Raw genomic sequence first — 15,518 nt, forward strand, 5'->3', positions numbered from 1 at the left:
ATTCTGTCCGACTTCCACAGTAACGCCGAAATTCCTCCCTACTTCTAAGTAACACCGGAGTTCCACCTGATTTTCAAGTGATGCCGGAGTTCTGCCTGAATTTCAAGTGACGTTGGAGTTCTGTCCGATCTCTAAGTGACTCTGGTGTTTTTCCCGAATACCATTTAACGCTGGAGTTCTCCTCTAGCCACCGACTAATGTCGGACTTCTTCTAGGACGCCATCCTTCTGACCTTCGTCTTCAGACAACAGTCCTTCCGACTTACACTCCCACCGACTACAATCCTTCCGACTTACGTCGCCCACTGACTACAGTCCTTCCGGCTTCCTTCGCCCGCCGACTATGGTTCTTCCGGCTTACATCGCCCACCGACTACAATCCTTCCGAGCTCCGTCGCCCGCCTACTACGGTCCTTCCGACTTACGTCGCCCACCGACTACAGTCCTTCTGACCTTCATCGCCAGCCGACTACGATCCTTCCGACTTACGTCGCCCATCGACTACAGTCCTTCCGACCTCCGTCGCTCGCCGACTACGGTCCTTCCGACTTACGTCGCCCATCGACTACAATCCTTCCGACCTCCGTCGCCCGCCGACTACAGTCCTTCTGACTTACGTCGCCCACCGACTACAGTCCTTCAGACCAAACAAACATATCACCAGTGATTCTTTGTATTCTCATCATGTAATGTGCTCCATATGATGCATATCAAACCAAAGCCTTCCCCCAAAGGAAGGGTCTCATTTGTAATCGACTACAAATAATAGTGGATTCATTCAAACTGCCATGCCCCGTGATTTTTCCTCATTTTTCAGGGGTTTTTCATGTAAAAATATTGGTGTCTGTTGTGAATATCGCATCATCTCTTTCATCTGTTTGCGTGCCGAATTTTCGTACAAAGTTTAACGTTAAATTTTATATTTCTCTATTGCCGCGAATACTCCAGAACGCAACAATCCTTAAACTTTCTCCTATGAAGAAAGCTCAACTCTTACTTTAACATTATTATTATTATTATTATTATTTCTTTTGAGATTTTGAGCAAGATTAATCTCACATACTTTGATCATTTGTACAAGTATTCAAATCCAAATGAACTTATGAGCCTCAAACCAAAAATCACTTATTTTTAGAAGAGCGGTGCATTTAACGCGGCTTTCTTTTCAAACAATTTCTCGTTGAAAGGCAACCCCATTTCAAAGTCGAACCCTCTGCCCAATTCGCTGCTTCTCTTCTCCACTTCCAAAAGCTCCCAGACCGCGAGAAAGCTCCGCTGTGGTTGATGGCGGGCGTCACCGGAGTTAGGGTCTTCGTCAACCTATTGTGTCGATCAACGTCGGAGGCGAGCTCAAAGCCGTTGCAGTTTCGTTGCTTTGGCGGTAAGCCGTCCCCGATGAGGCCTTCGGCGGCGGCGAAGGCAGTTGCGAATGCATTGGAGGACGTGGAGGTTCCCACCGAGGGGATTAGCCGCCCTCTTTCGGAGATCTTGAGGGAGCTCGGTAAGAAGGTCCCGGACTCCTTCGTGAAGTTATGGGTCGAAGACGGACAGACCATCAAATATGTCCCATGGTAGAAATTACAGTCCTCCCTCCCCTAGCTCTATTCTTCTCTTCTGCCAGTTCTCTTTGGTTTTAGTCGGTTTTGCATTGTCGTTTGCATTCTTTAAACATTTGGTTTGCGGTTTTTCATCAAAAGTTGGCTTTAAACCGGATCAAGTTACTTATTTGGAACCAATCAACTCTGTTTTTAGCTTCTTGTTACTCGAAGTATTATTTTCAAAGCTACTTTGCATTGCTTCTGCTTCTTGGTGATTTATTGGGTTAATGATAGATGATCAGATGATTTTTCTGGTGTGTTAGATTTTTTTTTTTTCACTTTTCTTTTCATTTACTTACCTCAGCAAAAAAATAAAAAAAAGGGAGAGAGGAGAGTTGTTTCTTTGCATGGTTTGCTTTGGACATTATAGATTTCTCTGCATCGTAGGAAGAAAATTCTCAAAAAGGTTAGGTGGAAAAAAAGGAGGGAGGGAGTGATGTTTCGTAGCATATGTTGTTTGGATAGGATTGAAATGTTAGAATAAATGAAGAATTTCACATCACCCAATGGTTAAAAAGCATAATTGTATTCCATTATAGTTGAAATCACTGATTGATCTATTGTATTGCTGGAATGAAAGTTGTTATGCATTCCTTTTCTTTCTATCACTTGACCTTTTAATGGAAGAAGATGTTTAGGGAGGGGACCTGCCCATAGTTTATGTTGCTTGCTGGAAGAGATTTTGTAAAATGTGAGAGTTTGAGAGTTTTATGCTCATCATAGCTCAGAAAATTCAAACAATTACATAATTAAGGAGTGAGAGGGACTTTTATGTGTAAAACTAGAGTGGAAAAGCCATGGGACCTGACTCAATTGTAAAAATCCATTGATTACAAGTTGAGATTATGCAATTTATCCATTACCAAATTGTTGGAGGGACATCAATAAAAGTTGTTACTAAGGAGATTAAAATGAGGATGATAATCTCGTGGCATTTATGTTATTAATGTCATATGTTAGTAACGGGTTCTACATAGAATGTTAATAAAATTTTTAGGCAAGTTTCTAGATGTGTTGATTTCATCTAGAAAATTTATTTTAATGAAAATATTCTATTTTAGAGCCCTCTCCTAAAAAATTGTTTACTTTGGGTCTTGCTACTAGTTGGTTCAAAGGCCATAGAAGAGTGTCTTGATGCGAGGGTAAACATTGGGGCCATTGATTATTATGAGTATTGAAAAGTTGATTTGGTGGGCTTTTACACAAAATCCATATCAAATTTTCATGCCAACTAGGCATTTATCAGAGAAAGGTTTGTTTTCCCTAGATTTGGTTGCAAATAGCATTTGTCACGTCAAACATTGTAGATATTTTTCTAAACCAAACATAGTCAAATCTTTCTTAGTTTATTGAAGAAAAGCATGAAAGTTTGACTTTCAAGTTCTGTCAAATTATTAAATTGTGATGGAATTTTCATTGTGGTACATTTTGGGCATTGCTGCAAATCATTTTCTTCTTCTCCAAGTTTATTATTAGTTGCATTGATTGTGAGAGCTTTTATTAATGCCTTTTTGAGATGAGGGAGTATGTGACGAAGTTGTTTGAAATGATGTGGGTTACAAAGTCATGTATAGAGATGTAGGTGATGTGGCTAACTAAGTAGTGGGGGTGGGGGGGCAAGTTGCATGAAGAATAAGTGGCAGGACGGTTTAAGTAGTGCATCTTTAAATTGTCTAAAGAGGTGCAAGCTACATGGCTAATTAGGAGTGGGTGGAAAAGTTGCTTGTTGTAATGCTGGAAGTTGATGATGTTGTTTTCTAGAGCTTGACTTCACACTCATTCTAAGGAATTAGTGTTGCTGAATATCATGTTTTTGTAGTACAAGTGACGGGTTTTCTTCAAAAAGAGGAAGCTTAATTTGTAGCCTCCTACTCTACCACATAGGACTTGGAAGCACCATAAAGGTGCCAATTGTTTGGAGTTTGCATTTTCATTTAACACATGAAGTTTGATTATTGTATGATTTTTCTTGCTATTACTTCGATCTTTCACTAGTCTTTGTGTAGATGTCATTTTGGCTTGAAATTTATGGGTTAACCTAATAGAAATATTTTCTATCGTCCATAGTTTTTTTTCATGAAATTTTGATTTTTTTGCATAAAATGATTTTTGTAATGTGAAGTGGCCGGTATAGGCAATGTAGCTCCAGATTATTGTTTTTATTGGAGGCTTTCTTGTAGGAATTTTTCGGAGTTCAAAATACATAAATTAGATGCCTTTTTTTTTTTTTTTTCATTCTTTGTCATCCGAGTTATACCTACTTTCCCTAGGTCACCCACAACTACCCTTGTCAAGTTGCTTTCTTCTTATGAGGATCCCAGAAAATAGAAAATTTACAACTTAACAATGCTTAATTTGAGTGATTTCTCTTCCAATGAAATGTAAACTTTTTTCAAAAGATTATGTAAGAAATTAAGTTAATTTAAGGACTAAAAATATAACATAGATGCTAGAAATGTTACTGAAGATGTTACCTCATACAATTTCTTTTAAACTTAAATGTTGATGCACACTTTGAAATGATTTGTTTTGAACTCGTGTGCTCTAAAAGTTTGTTGACATGTCTGCTTCAATCCTCCATGAAGACATACTATCATTAATACCAAGTGCATTTGAAACTTATGTATGTCTAGGTGGTGAATACAATGTAGCACATTTAGGAATCCAAGCATATGGAGATATACTAATAAAATTTATTGATCTCCTAAACTCATAAGATTTAACAATTTTTTGTTTGGGAGTCTATTTGTGTGCATATTCGTGATGCAAAATTTTGATATGTATATGACATGATACCATCAAGTTTTGATGTGTATTAGTTTTCCCATCAAGACGTGCTTATTAAGTACTAAGGTGTTTCTTTGTTTTAAGGATATAAAAATGCTACCCAACATGTTGTTTTAAGGATATAAAAATGCTACACAACATGACCTGTTCAACAGTATTCAAAATAAAATTTATAGTTAAAGCATAAGCCTTAAAGGGTGTATTAATGGTTTGGTAATTTTATCTAAGGAAATTATTGTTCTTTGTGTAATATTTATTTATTTTGTACTTGTAAGGCATTGTATCTTCTTGTTTCTAAATGTAGATTAGGATTTAAGAGCTTTAAAAATGTTTTTATGACCTTTTCTTCTAAATTGTGGTGGAAATTTTGTGCTCAAGAAAAGCATGAGGCTGAATTCATGCATATTAAATATTTTAAAGAAAATAATATTATGTTGGTAGGGGTTAGGAATTTTGAATCCTGGCTTTGAAAAAATTTGGACTGAGAATTCTTTGAAAATTTTATTTTCTGGGGTGTGGGTGTTAGTAAGTTTTTTTTTTAATAATTTTTTCTAGCATGGTTCAGGGACAAATCTTTTGCTTGTTACCTCAATGTCATTGTTCTTTAACTGAAGTTATAGATTTCTTCTTAGGTGATAGATGTTATCTATGTGAAGGTTTTGCTTTTCATATTTTAGATTCTTCTTTAAAAGAGGAATAAAGATATTTTTTTATGTAGTGTCAGCCTTGATGATTCCTTTAGAATCAAGTGTATATGGGAGGTTTGGCATTTTGGAGTGGATATAGATTTTAATGGGTTATTTTGGCATAAATGGATTCTTACCTGGATGTTTTTCTTCGTTTACTATCGATTTTGTTAGCCTTTTCCTATTAATCTTAGGTTGCAAAAGTTGGATTTTTTTCCTCTAAATGTCAATTTTATCCTAACTTCGAGCCTTTTTCTCATGTATTTTTCCATAGTTCTAGTGTTTCCAAGGTGTGATATCATTATGCTTCCTTTTTTCAGGTTTAGATTTATTGTACTGATATAAAACAACAACAAGTGTTTATCTCATTATGTGAGGTCGACTACATGAATCTTTTTTTCTCTATTGTGTCGAATTCTAATTTAAATCTAATAAAAAAGTCTTTTTTAATAACTTTTTATCCAAGTCTTTTTAGTACTGATAATTAAAGTTTATGTTGAGTTGGAAACATTTCGATTTTCGATGTGGCAGTGTTTGCCTCTATTTTGTTGTTCTGTTTTTGTTCTTTGATTTTATTAACTTGAGAGAAATATCATGAAATTTGACAATTCCTCTTTCAATTCATATAATTTTATCTATAGTGTAAATAATCATATTCAACTTTTATTGGATTTGGTTTATTAAATGTTAACTTATTAAATATTTAATGGATTGTTCATCTGCCCTAAGAGACATGCATAGCATCACCAAATGGAACTCACATATGCCTCATGAATAAATTGTGCATCCCGTGAATATACAAATTCTCATGAACAGACAATGCGTCTTGTGCAAGTTTAAAATTGCACAATTGGGTATTGAGGCTTTTTTCATCCGTGAGGCGAGGCGTAAGCCTCCAAATTAAAGATTTGCATAAAATTAAAATGAGAATTTTTTTTATAATAACCAAATAATATATTAAAAGTTAATATAAGAAATAAATTATCATATATACAAAACACAAAAATGCACAAGATATAAAATGACAAGTAATAAATTGTGTGAAATAGAATTAAAATCCAAACATCACAATAATAAAATAGCATAAAATATAGTTCAACTTAAAATTCTATATTTCTCAATATTCTGTTCATCAACATTTAATTCAAAAAAGTTATAATAATAGCATATCAACACATAAGTCATCAGCCTTGTCATCACCGAAGGGAGTCCAATAACTTGCATTATTTATGACCACTTATACAACTGTATCCTCTCTTACTTCCTCAATAGTTTTATCAATCATTTTGAATAACATGTATGTATACTTAATAAAAATTGATGCTTCAACATATTTTAAAAACATAGTTTGATGAGGATTGTTGAAAGGAAGGTGATAAACTTTTGTCTTAATTCTGATTGATCATTTGAAATTATTTTAATTTCTATTTCAACCTATGTTTTCTTCACTTTATTAATCATTTATGTTGTTATTCTTACATTCTCATCTAATAACCATGTTTTGAAGCTCATACATACTAGGAAGATCAAATCCTCAATTATAATGTCAACAGAACGAAGTATATTAATTAATGAACAACCCCTTATCGTGCTGAATGGAATTTCATTTTCATAAATGCATATTGCAAATCTAAACATACTCCATTCCAGTTTTCTTTTATCGAAGTTGGAGGAATTAATTAGGATTTTTTATTACCTTCATCTAAAGTCACAACGGTCCTTGAGTTCCTCACAACAAAGAAAATAACTTTCACTAATAAAATTATCTTGTTGAGAATTAAAGTTATTGCTAGTTACAATCATTTCCTCCAAATTTTCTTAAGCTATTTCTTTCGAGGTGGTATAATTTTTCAAATTTTCTGGACTTCATTATGAACATCCTTTGACACTTTTGCACATGCTCTGATGTTAAAGTGTGTGCAAGTAAGTAATTTGTTAATCTTTTAACACCACTAATATTTCTGTTGTCACAAAATTAAAATTTTAAGCCTCCAATAACTTCGACTTGAGTAATATATTTCTAAGATATCTTTTAGTGCCATCAACCATTATAATAACTAAAATAAGAATAATAATATAAATATCAGGTAAATAGAAAACAAAAATATCAATGAAATAAAATGAAAACATAGTTAAAAAGGAAAGTAAAAACCTAAATCCTAAATTATAATTAAAAAAATAATTAATAGAAAAGAAAAAAAGATTGATAAAAAAATTAAAAACTATTAAAAAGAAAATGAAAAAAATTTAAAAGAAAATAAAAATAAAACTAAGAAAATGAATGTAAATTTGGTTAAAAAATACTTAAAATGAATGATAAAATTTTCGATAATAATCATTTTAAGTGCTGAAAACAATTAGAAGAAAAAACGGGAGAAAAAAACATTGAAAAAAATAAAAATATCTTTAATTGAAACCGAAAAAATAAAAACAAGAAAAATGAATATCAAAGCAGATAAAAAACAGCAAAACAAATAACAATAATGAAAAAAAATTAAAAAAAAATAAAAAATCATATTAAGAACATAATAGTTAAAAAGGAAACAATAGTAGTATATTAAAAACATTTAAAAATTGTTAATAAGAAATATATCCATCTGTCTATCTGTCTATATAAATAAAACGAAAAAAATCAAATAAACATATGTAAATAAAATCTGTTAATGGAAAAATTAAAAAAAAAGTATCAATAATAAAATAAACAAAATGCTTAAATGAAATTAATTTTTTTTAATAAAGAAAACCTTTTACCTGTTCGCATTCACATGTAAACAGATTGTAATCCCTCCGCATTTGTAATTTTCCCTACTCACAGTCGCTGACCTTCTCTCCCTACTTCAGATCTCCTACCTCCTCCTGCCCACTCTCAAACTTCCGATTTAGAGTCCTATCGAACATGCACAATCGAGGTGAACCACTACCCTCTCCCTTGCTTAACTCTTGAACCACAATTTTAACCTAAAAATATTATCCACCTTGGATATAACTTAAAAAAAATTCCCCTCAATTAGGTATTAATTTGAGGCCTACACCTTAAATGTCTTAAGACATACGGCTCAACCAAAAAGTTTTAAGCCTCATACATGCCATAAAATTATAAGCCTCTAGACAATTAAGGGCACTTTATGATGAGGCATGTGCCTCTTATGCCTTTTAAAATCATTTCTTACCACTTTATAAATCAATTTTTGGTTCCATATATATATATATATATATGCTTGTATTATGTTTCATAATGCTTGTTGATTTATCCGTTACAACATTGATCTTATTTATTTTCCTAGTATATCTAACTGTAACATATAAGGTTTGAAGTTGTATAGTCCCGTTGCCCTCAAATGTTTAAATTCTATTTTTTATATTTACCTTTTTGTGTTTGTTTTAGTGCCCAATGTTTAAAGCTTTCACTATTTCTTGATGATTTTTTTAATATTTATTCAATCATTTCACTGGCATTTGGGTTATAATTCTTGTATATGTTGTTTATATTTAAAAATAATAGTAAGTTTTTGAATTATTTAATAGTTTATGATCTCTGAATCCTCAAGTTTATTTGCATGATTTCATACAATGCATCATAATAATTACATAAAAAAATCTTGACCTTGAACCGTCTTGCATCATTATATTGCTAACAACATATAATGGATTTATCTATCAATATTATATTGTATTTTATCTTTCTTGCAGGCATATTATCAACCGTATTTTGAACCTGCATGCGCCAGGTGGGTTATCTTCTTTTTTTCCCCTCAACTAACAGATCATGAATTGTAGATGACAGGAATTTTCTTCACATTGTTTTATTTTATTAGAATGGTCTGGAGAGATTCGAAATATTGTTTATTCTGCTGATGGAAAAGCTGTAACCGTCATTTATAGAGTCACTCTTCATGGTACTGATGCTGAGGTAAGCCTTTATTCAAGATTAATACTATTATAGGCACATTAAATTATTACATGGCTTAACTCAGAACTTTTATGTATGAATATTGTATTAGTTAATGGTTATTATCAACGAACATCATAAAAAAGCCTTCTGTTTATTTGTTCGGGATACCTTTTCTATGCGTTCATTCATGTGCCTACCTCCACAGGAAGATGCAACTATAGCTGTTCAAAGTTCTTGTGCGCAATTATCCATTTATTGGTCCTGTAGAAAATCTCTATTGCTAAATTTTTCTATCACAAATCCTTATTCTTGTGGTTATGTATTTGAACCTTTCATATTGGCCGTAGGAATCGAGTCGTTTATTTTTGTAGTTTAATATTTGGTGCCTTTTACACTCATAGACAGATAAAGGAAGACCATTTCTTAACCTCCTTTTGTTGTCAATATATTTTTGTTTGAAGTATTTTGAAGCATTTTAGCTTTCATTAGGTGACGATTGGTTGACAGCCGTGCTTTTATCATTTGACAATAATATAAGTGAAGATAATGCCAGTTTTGGATAACCTTTAAGTTTGACTTTATTGAATTTTCAAGAATGAAGGTGATGAACTGGTTGATTTGATTGAGAGAGAATTAGGAAGTTTCTTAATCAAGAGGGAGCTATTTAGGAAGGTTCTTAATCAAAGGGGAATTTCTTAGGATTGTTTTAATTATAATTGGGAGGGAATTATTTAGGGCAAGAGATGTAATTTAAATTTAAATTCTAAGAGTGAATTATTTAAGAAAAAGGAGGAATTGTGAGGGATTGTTTAGGAAAGTTTTAATTACAATTGGGAGGGAATTAATTAGAGAAATAAATCTAATTTGAATTCAAATATGTGAGAGAATTATTTAAAGAAAAGGGACTGATTTTTGAGGGAATTATGGGAGCCTATTTAAAGCTAACAATAGGGTGTTTTGAGGATTTTGTTTTGAGTTTGTTGAAATTAGAATTTCTTAGGTTGTGAGAGCTCTAGCCACTAGCTAGGGATTTGAGAGAGCCGGATCTTCCTTTCCAATTGAATTTCTAGTTGTGTCTTGTTGTTCTCCTTCATATATCTTGAATACAAATACTTTTGATGTGTTCTTTCTAATTTCTTATTATCGTTCGCTGATTTCAAAGAAATTGTATTCATTTCCTATCAGAACTTAGAAGGTCTTATAACAATAATACTAATCTTATTTTCTTAAGCATTAGCAATTGTTAAATTTTTTTGATATTTTCTGGTGTGGAGATTAAATCTATATTTGTATGTCTGAAGAAATTCCTACAAATCTAGAGAGTATGAGGGATTTATGCTTGTCATAATTTTAGGATTTCTAGCACATATGTATTAAGAAAGATTATTTTTATGAAAAAAATTCTTAGGGAAAAATTATGGGGCCTAACCCATAGGAGAAACCTCATCATTATTATCATCATGACTTATTCCAACTAATTGGGGTCATTATTATAAAATTCTTTTTTTTTATTCATTCCTATAATTGTTGTCTGAAATGTTAAATCTGATCTTTGCAATTCCTTTTGAATAACTTCCATTGATGTCACCCTAGGCCTTTGCAGTGCTTAAAGCCCAAATGGAGAACTTGCACTATCATTAGCATCTTCAAACATCAAAACTTCATCAGTTGTCTCCTGGAGATAACAATGAGTGTCATCACATCTTTAATGGCACCTCCGGGTAGTATAGATGGGCATTATATCTTATTAGCAATAGTACATATGTGGAGGTTTAAGAATTTCTCTAAAGTTATAGAAATGTAAAGACCTTGTTCCGAATGAACTAAATTCAAAGTTAATTCATACACTTGAAATGGGATAATTTAGACATTCGATTCCAAACTTCATACTTATTCAGTACAAACAAAGATATAAACTGCCCCATTTGTATGATCCTACACATGGGCCAACCCTCTCGACAGCATTCATCATTTGCACAATTTCCAATCAGTGATCCAAAAATATCCAATTCATTGGTGAATATTATTGGGAAATAGGAAAAATCTATGTAAGCATATAGAACGAAAATATAAAAGATTGGCAAATAAAAGACAAGAATTTATACAGGTTTACTCAATTGATGGCTGTCATGTTGCTGTCGCTATAGATTTCAATGTGAATTATGGAGAATTATAACCTTAATTTTTATTTACATTAGACAGTGTACCCCTTTAACTTTTAACAAGGCAGAATGGAGAAAAAAGGTTCATGTAGTCAACCCCACAGTGGCATAAAGGCTTGATGTTGTTATTGTTGTTGTAGTGTCCCCCGTCTCATAAAAAAAAAATCTAGGCAATGGAAAAATACTATAAAATTTTCAAAACTCCTATGATGGAAGAAAATATTGAATATTCAGTAAGTGTATTTTCTTTCTTAAGCATAAATTAGACGCACAACATTATCAAAAATCCTAAGCCTAGGCCAATCTGCTCAATAACGCCAATCATTTACACTATTTCCAATTAGTAATAAAAAATACGAAGTTGCTGGTAAAGAGTAACAGGCAAAATATTGAGGTGGTTTGTCGCCTCTTTCAAATGGTAGAAACAGGCACCAATATTTATGAATTCTGTTAGGGAACTATTCCACTCCCCAAGAGAAATGTTTAGGGATGAATGACTCCAAAGAGGTAGACCTGGGTACCTATCCAACGGTGTCCAATCAACCAGCAACGTTGCCTCCATCATCCTAAAAATAACTTTGGATGCGCACTAGCGAGTTTTTGAAGAGACTCTAACTTAGCTGGTGTTGTACCAAATCGTTCTGGCCATGATTTGAGCATACAAACAATCATAAAATGGCTCATCTCTCTAGAGATTGGTTGTAAGTTGATCGTACAATCAAGTCTTCAGACACCTACTAAATCTAGTCTAACCAAATTGGATTCTAAACAATACTCAGTCTAATACCCTCTAAAAATTGAGAGAATCTATTAGGAAGCAATACTTAAACTTTCTAACTCGAGCTCCTTTGATAGACAAGCTTGAATTTAAGCTCAAGATCAAGCTTATGGCTCCACAAGCTCACTCGCTACCTCATTATTAAGTTGAGCTTGAGCTGGCTGGACTCACACTTCTACTTAGGCTTGTGTAATCTTGCTACGATGGGAGCTAGATAATGAGACAAGGGGTTCAACTAAATGACTGTGTATGTTGCTGTACTTATCAACTGTTTTTTGAGTTTTTTTTTTTTTTAATTTTTTTTTGGGACATTTAGGTCATTTAAAGCAAACTCACACACATAACGCATGCACAAAAACTCGAACCCAAGACCTCTTAGTTGGAAGCCTAAGCTCTCAACCAACAAGCCAAGATGAGTTGTCTCTTTTTTAGTTCTACCTTTACTTGAGACCATTACATGATCCGGTACCTTAGCAGATAGGAGGAGAATAGCATAACAAACTAATGGTAATAATTAAATATCGATTATAACGATAGAATCAAGCCCATGAAAGTTTTATATGACAATATTTTATAGATATTTTTCATTTTCCGTAGAAGCTAAAGTAAAGGTGTGTAAAAAAGTAAGCTTTTGTGTAGCATTCAATATGAATAAATGGAGAAGATATCTAACTTCATATAGCTGTGATAACTCAAGTCTAATGATGATGATGAAAAAAAGTTAAAATAAAATCGAATTTACCTGATGGAAACTTTTATACAAATGGCATCCAGATCTACAGAGAATCTAGTGGAACTGCTTCTCTTGATGACACAAACTATGGAGATCCAGTGCAGAAGGCTGAAGCAATGGCATTCAGACGAGCCTGCGCTCGTCTTGGCTTGGGACTTCATCTTTATCATGAGGATTTGTAGAAAAGATGTTGGTTTCCTCTTTTGCACCATGCAGTTTTCCTCTGTAACGACTTGTTTCTCGTTTTGTTTATGAAGCTTTTTAGGCTTTGTTTGGGATGGCTTTCTGATTGCTTCTTAAAGCAGCTTTTTAGTTTATAAAAATTATTTTTGTACTAAAAAGCTGTTTTAAATTGGGAGAAAGCTGTTCCAAACGAAACCTTAATAAGATTCATATGAAAGAAATCTAGTCATGAGCATTTAAATATCATGGCCCTTCCCTTTGTTTGTATTATGGAACTTGCTAACTTGAATCCAAAGCTATTGTTATGATTTTGTTTATTATCTAGGTTTTTCTTTATGATCCAATTTCTATGGTTGGATATGTGGATTTCCCTGCCATTGTTCTTGCAAATTTTTCTGGCATTTTCAAATCTTGTGGTCCAACTATAATATTGCTAGATATCGCCTGATTTTCTTTGATTATCATAGATTTTAGTTATTAATTTAGTTTCTATTTAGAAGACTTGAATAAGGCTTCGTTTGGGACGGCTTTTTCGCTGCTTCTTGAAGCAGCTTTCTAGTACAAAAAAATTAATTTTTTAACCAGAAAGCTGCTTCTAGAAGCAACAAAAAAATCGTCCCAAATGAAGCCTTTTGCCTTCATTTGGGATGGCTTTTTATTATTTTCTAAAAGAGCTTTTTAGTATAAAAAAATTTTGAACTAGAAATTTTTGTACAAGACTGCTTTACAAAGCATTAAGAAAGCCGCCCCAATGAAGCCTAAGGCTTCGTTTGGAAATATTTTTTTTACTGCTTCTTAAAACGAACAATTATTACGTCCTCCGACCGGACGTAGAGGAACGTCCGGTCGGAGGAAAATTCCCGCAAAAAAATGAGTTGTACTGAACAAATACCGAGCAATACCAAACAATAATGAATAATACCATCATTTGAAGACCCAATACCGAGTTTTACCAGGCTTTACCGAGCAAATACTGAGTTATATCAAAGTTGTACGGAGTTTTTCCCAGAAAAACTCGGTACAACTCGGTATTTCTCGGTACGGCTCGGTATAACTCGGTATTGATCTTCAGAGAACGGTATTCCTCATTATTATCAAATAATACCTAGTTGTACTGAGCAAATACCTAATTTTTTGACGGGAAATTGCCTCCGACCGGACGTTCCTCTACGTCCTTGCACCGGACGTAATAAAAGTTCTCTTAAAACAGAATTTCTAAACATTGATTTCACAGTTTTACAATAAGGATTGGTGCTTATTCAGAGTAGGCATTTTTGTAAGTATAACATCTCAAAAATTTCCTATTTATTGGCATATTATTATTATTTTTATAATTATTAGCACACCATCACAACTCTATTATGTTATCTATAAGCCAACAACAAATTCATGCTTTAACCAATAGAAAGTTTCATTTCATTTTGACTTAAAAAATTGATCAATTTTAATATGAAAATTTTGGTTAATTCTTTTGCTGAAAATCTATTCAAAAGTAGTCCCAAAATTATGACATGAAAATGCGTTCATTTACTTTCTTTTTACCAGCAAAAAGTAATGCTGTGTAATTCTTTTTAAATAACCACCATTGATAAATTATATATAAAAAAAGTGATATGTCAGTAAATATGACAATTTTATGGGTTATTTGCAAAAAAAAATCTTAATTGCATATTTTATATAATTGGAACCTTAAAGTTATAATGCTTTTTCTAATTGTTCCATGTGCCATAAATATAATTAGGAAGCTTTATCATATTGCTCACTTCTAGCAAGATTGGGTGTCATCCACGGGAAAATTTGAATCTAACATCCTCGAATGTGTGGGGAGCATGGATTGATTATAATGACTGGAAGACAAGCACACCTCGAAGAACATGGTCATGGCTTCATGGAAATAAAGTAAAAACTCATTAAGATGATCCAAAATGAAATAAGAGGGGCGTAGAGGAACGCCTCCAAAGTACAACAAAGGGATTATATAACTCAATAGTTTATTGAAGAAGGACATATACTAGGGTTCTCACCTCAACATCCAATGCTAGATCTATGCTGTCACACCCCAGTTTGGCCCACCCCCTAACGATCAACTTGGAGTATAAGAGAGAAGAAAAATTTAATTTTTTTTTAAAATCCACTAAGCCACTAAACTCTCATGCTAGCCGTTAGATGGAATAAGGGAAGCATCGGTCAATGCATGCAATCCTAATTGGGATTTCAAACATTCTGGAATTAAAATCTGAATTGAATATCTAATTTGCTAATTAATTGTATTAAATAGTTAATAAAATATATATATAATATATATACATATACTTTTTTTTTGGGACATTTAGGCCATTTAAGGCAAACTCACACACACGACGCATACACATAGACTCGAACCTTAGACCTCTTAGTTGGAAGCCTTAGCTCTCAACCAATAGGCCAAGGAGTATTAAACAGATTTTTTAACATCAAATTACTCTAAATTACAAAATTAAAAGTAGAATTAAATAAAATCAAGTTGACATTTAGAGAAAGCTGAAATATATATATATATATATATATATATATATATATATATATATATATATATATATATATTTCAAAACAAAAACGTGAAGTCATCAAACAACTCTTAACAAGATAATGTACATCAATCATATTTTCATTTTTATTTCATTAAAAATATAAGTGTAGTCATAACTAACAAAATAATAC

At 32.7% G+C, this 15,518-nt stretch overlaps 1 protein-coding gene across 1 annotated transcript; it reads left to right on the top strand.

The window, feature by feature from the left end:
* Positions 1–1,144: 1,144 nt before the first annotated feature.
* On the top strand, positions 1,145–13,138 carry LOC110095407 (DNA repair RAD52-like protein 1, mitochondrial). Its single transcript, XM_020820940.2, has 4 exons — positions 1,145–1,570; positions 8,761–8,798; positions 8,886–8,980; positions 12,677–13,138. The coding sequence occupies exons 1-4, from the start codon at positions 1,284–1,286 to the stop codon at positions 12,815–12,817; spliced, it is 561 nt and encodes a 186-aa protein (XP_020676599.2). The 5' UTR covers positions 1,145–1,283; the 3' UTR covers positions 12,818–13,138.
* Positions 13,139–15,518: the final 2,380 nt, after the last annotated feature.

Source organism: Dendrobium catenatum, unplaced genomic scaffold (genome assembly GCF_001605985.2).
Source record: "Dendrobium catenatum unplaced genomic scaffold, ASM160598v2 fragScaff_scaffold_37, whole genome shotgun sequence".
Lineage (NCBI taxonomy): Eukaryota > Viridiplantae > Streptophyta > Magnoliopsida > Asparagales > Orchidaceae > Dendrobium > Dendrobium catenatum.

Coding starts and splice junctions, on each gene's coding strand:
- LOC110095407 (XM_020820940.2), top strand. CDS start 1,284: ATGGCGGGCGTCACCGGAGTTAGGGTCTTCGTCAACCTATTGTGTCGA. Junction 1,571..8,760: donor ACCATCAAATATGTCCCATG/GTAGAAATTACA, acceptor TCTTTCTTGCAG/GCATATTATCAACCGTATTT. Junction 8,799..8,885: donor TTTGAACCTGCATGCGCCAG/GTGGGTTATCTT, acceptor TTATTTTATTAG/AATGGTCTGGAGAGATTCGA.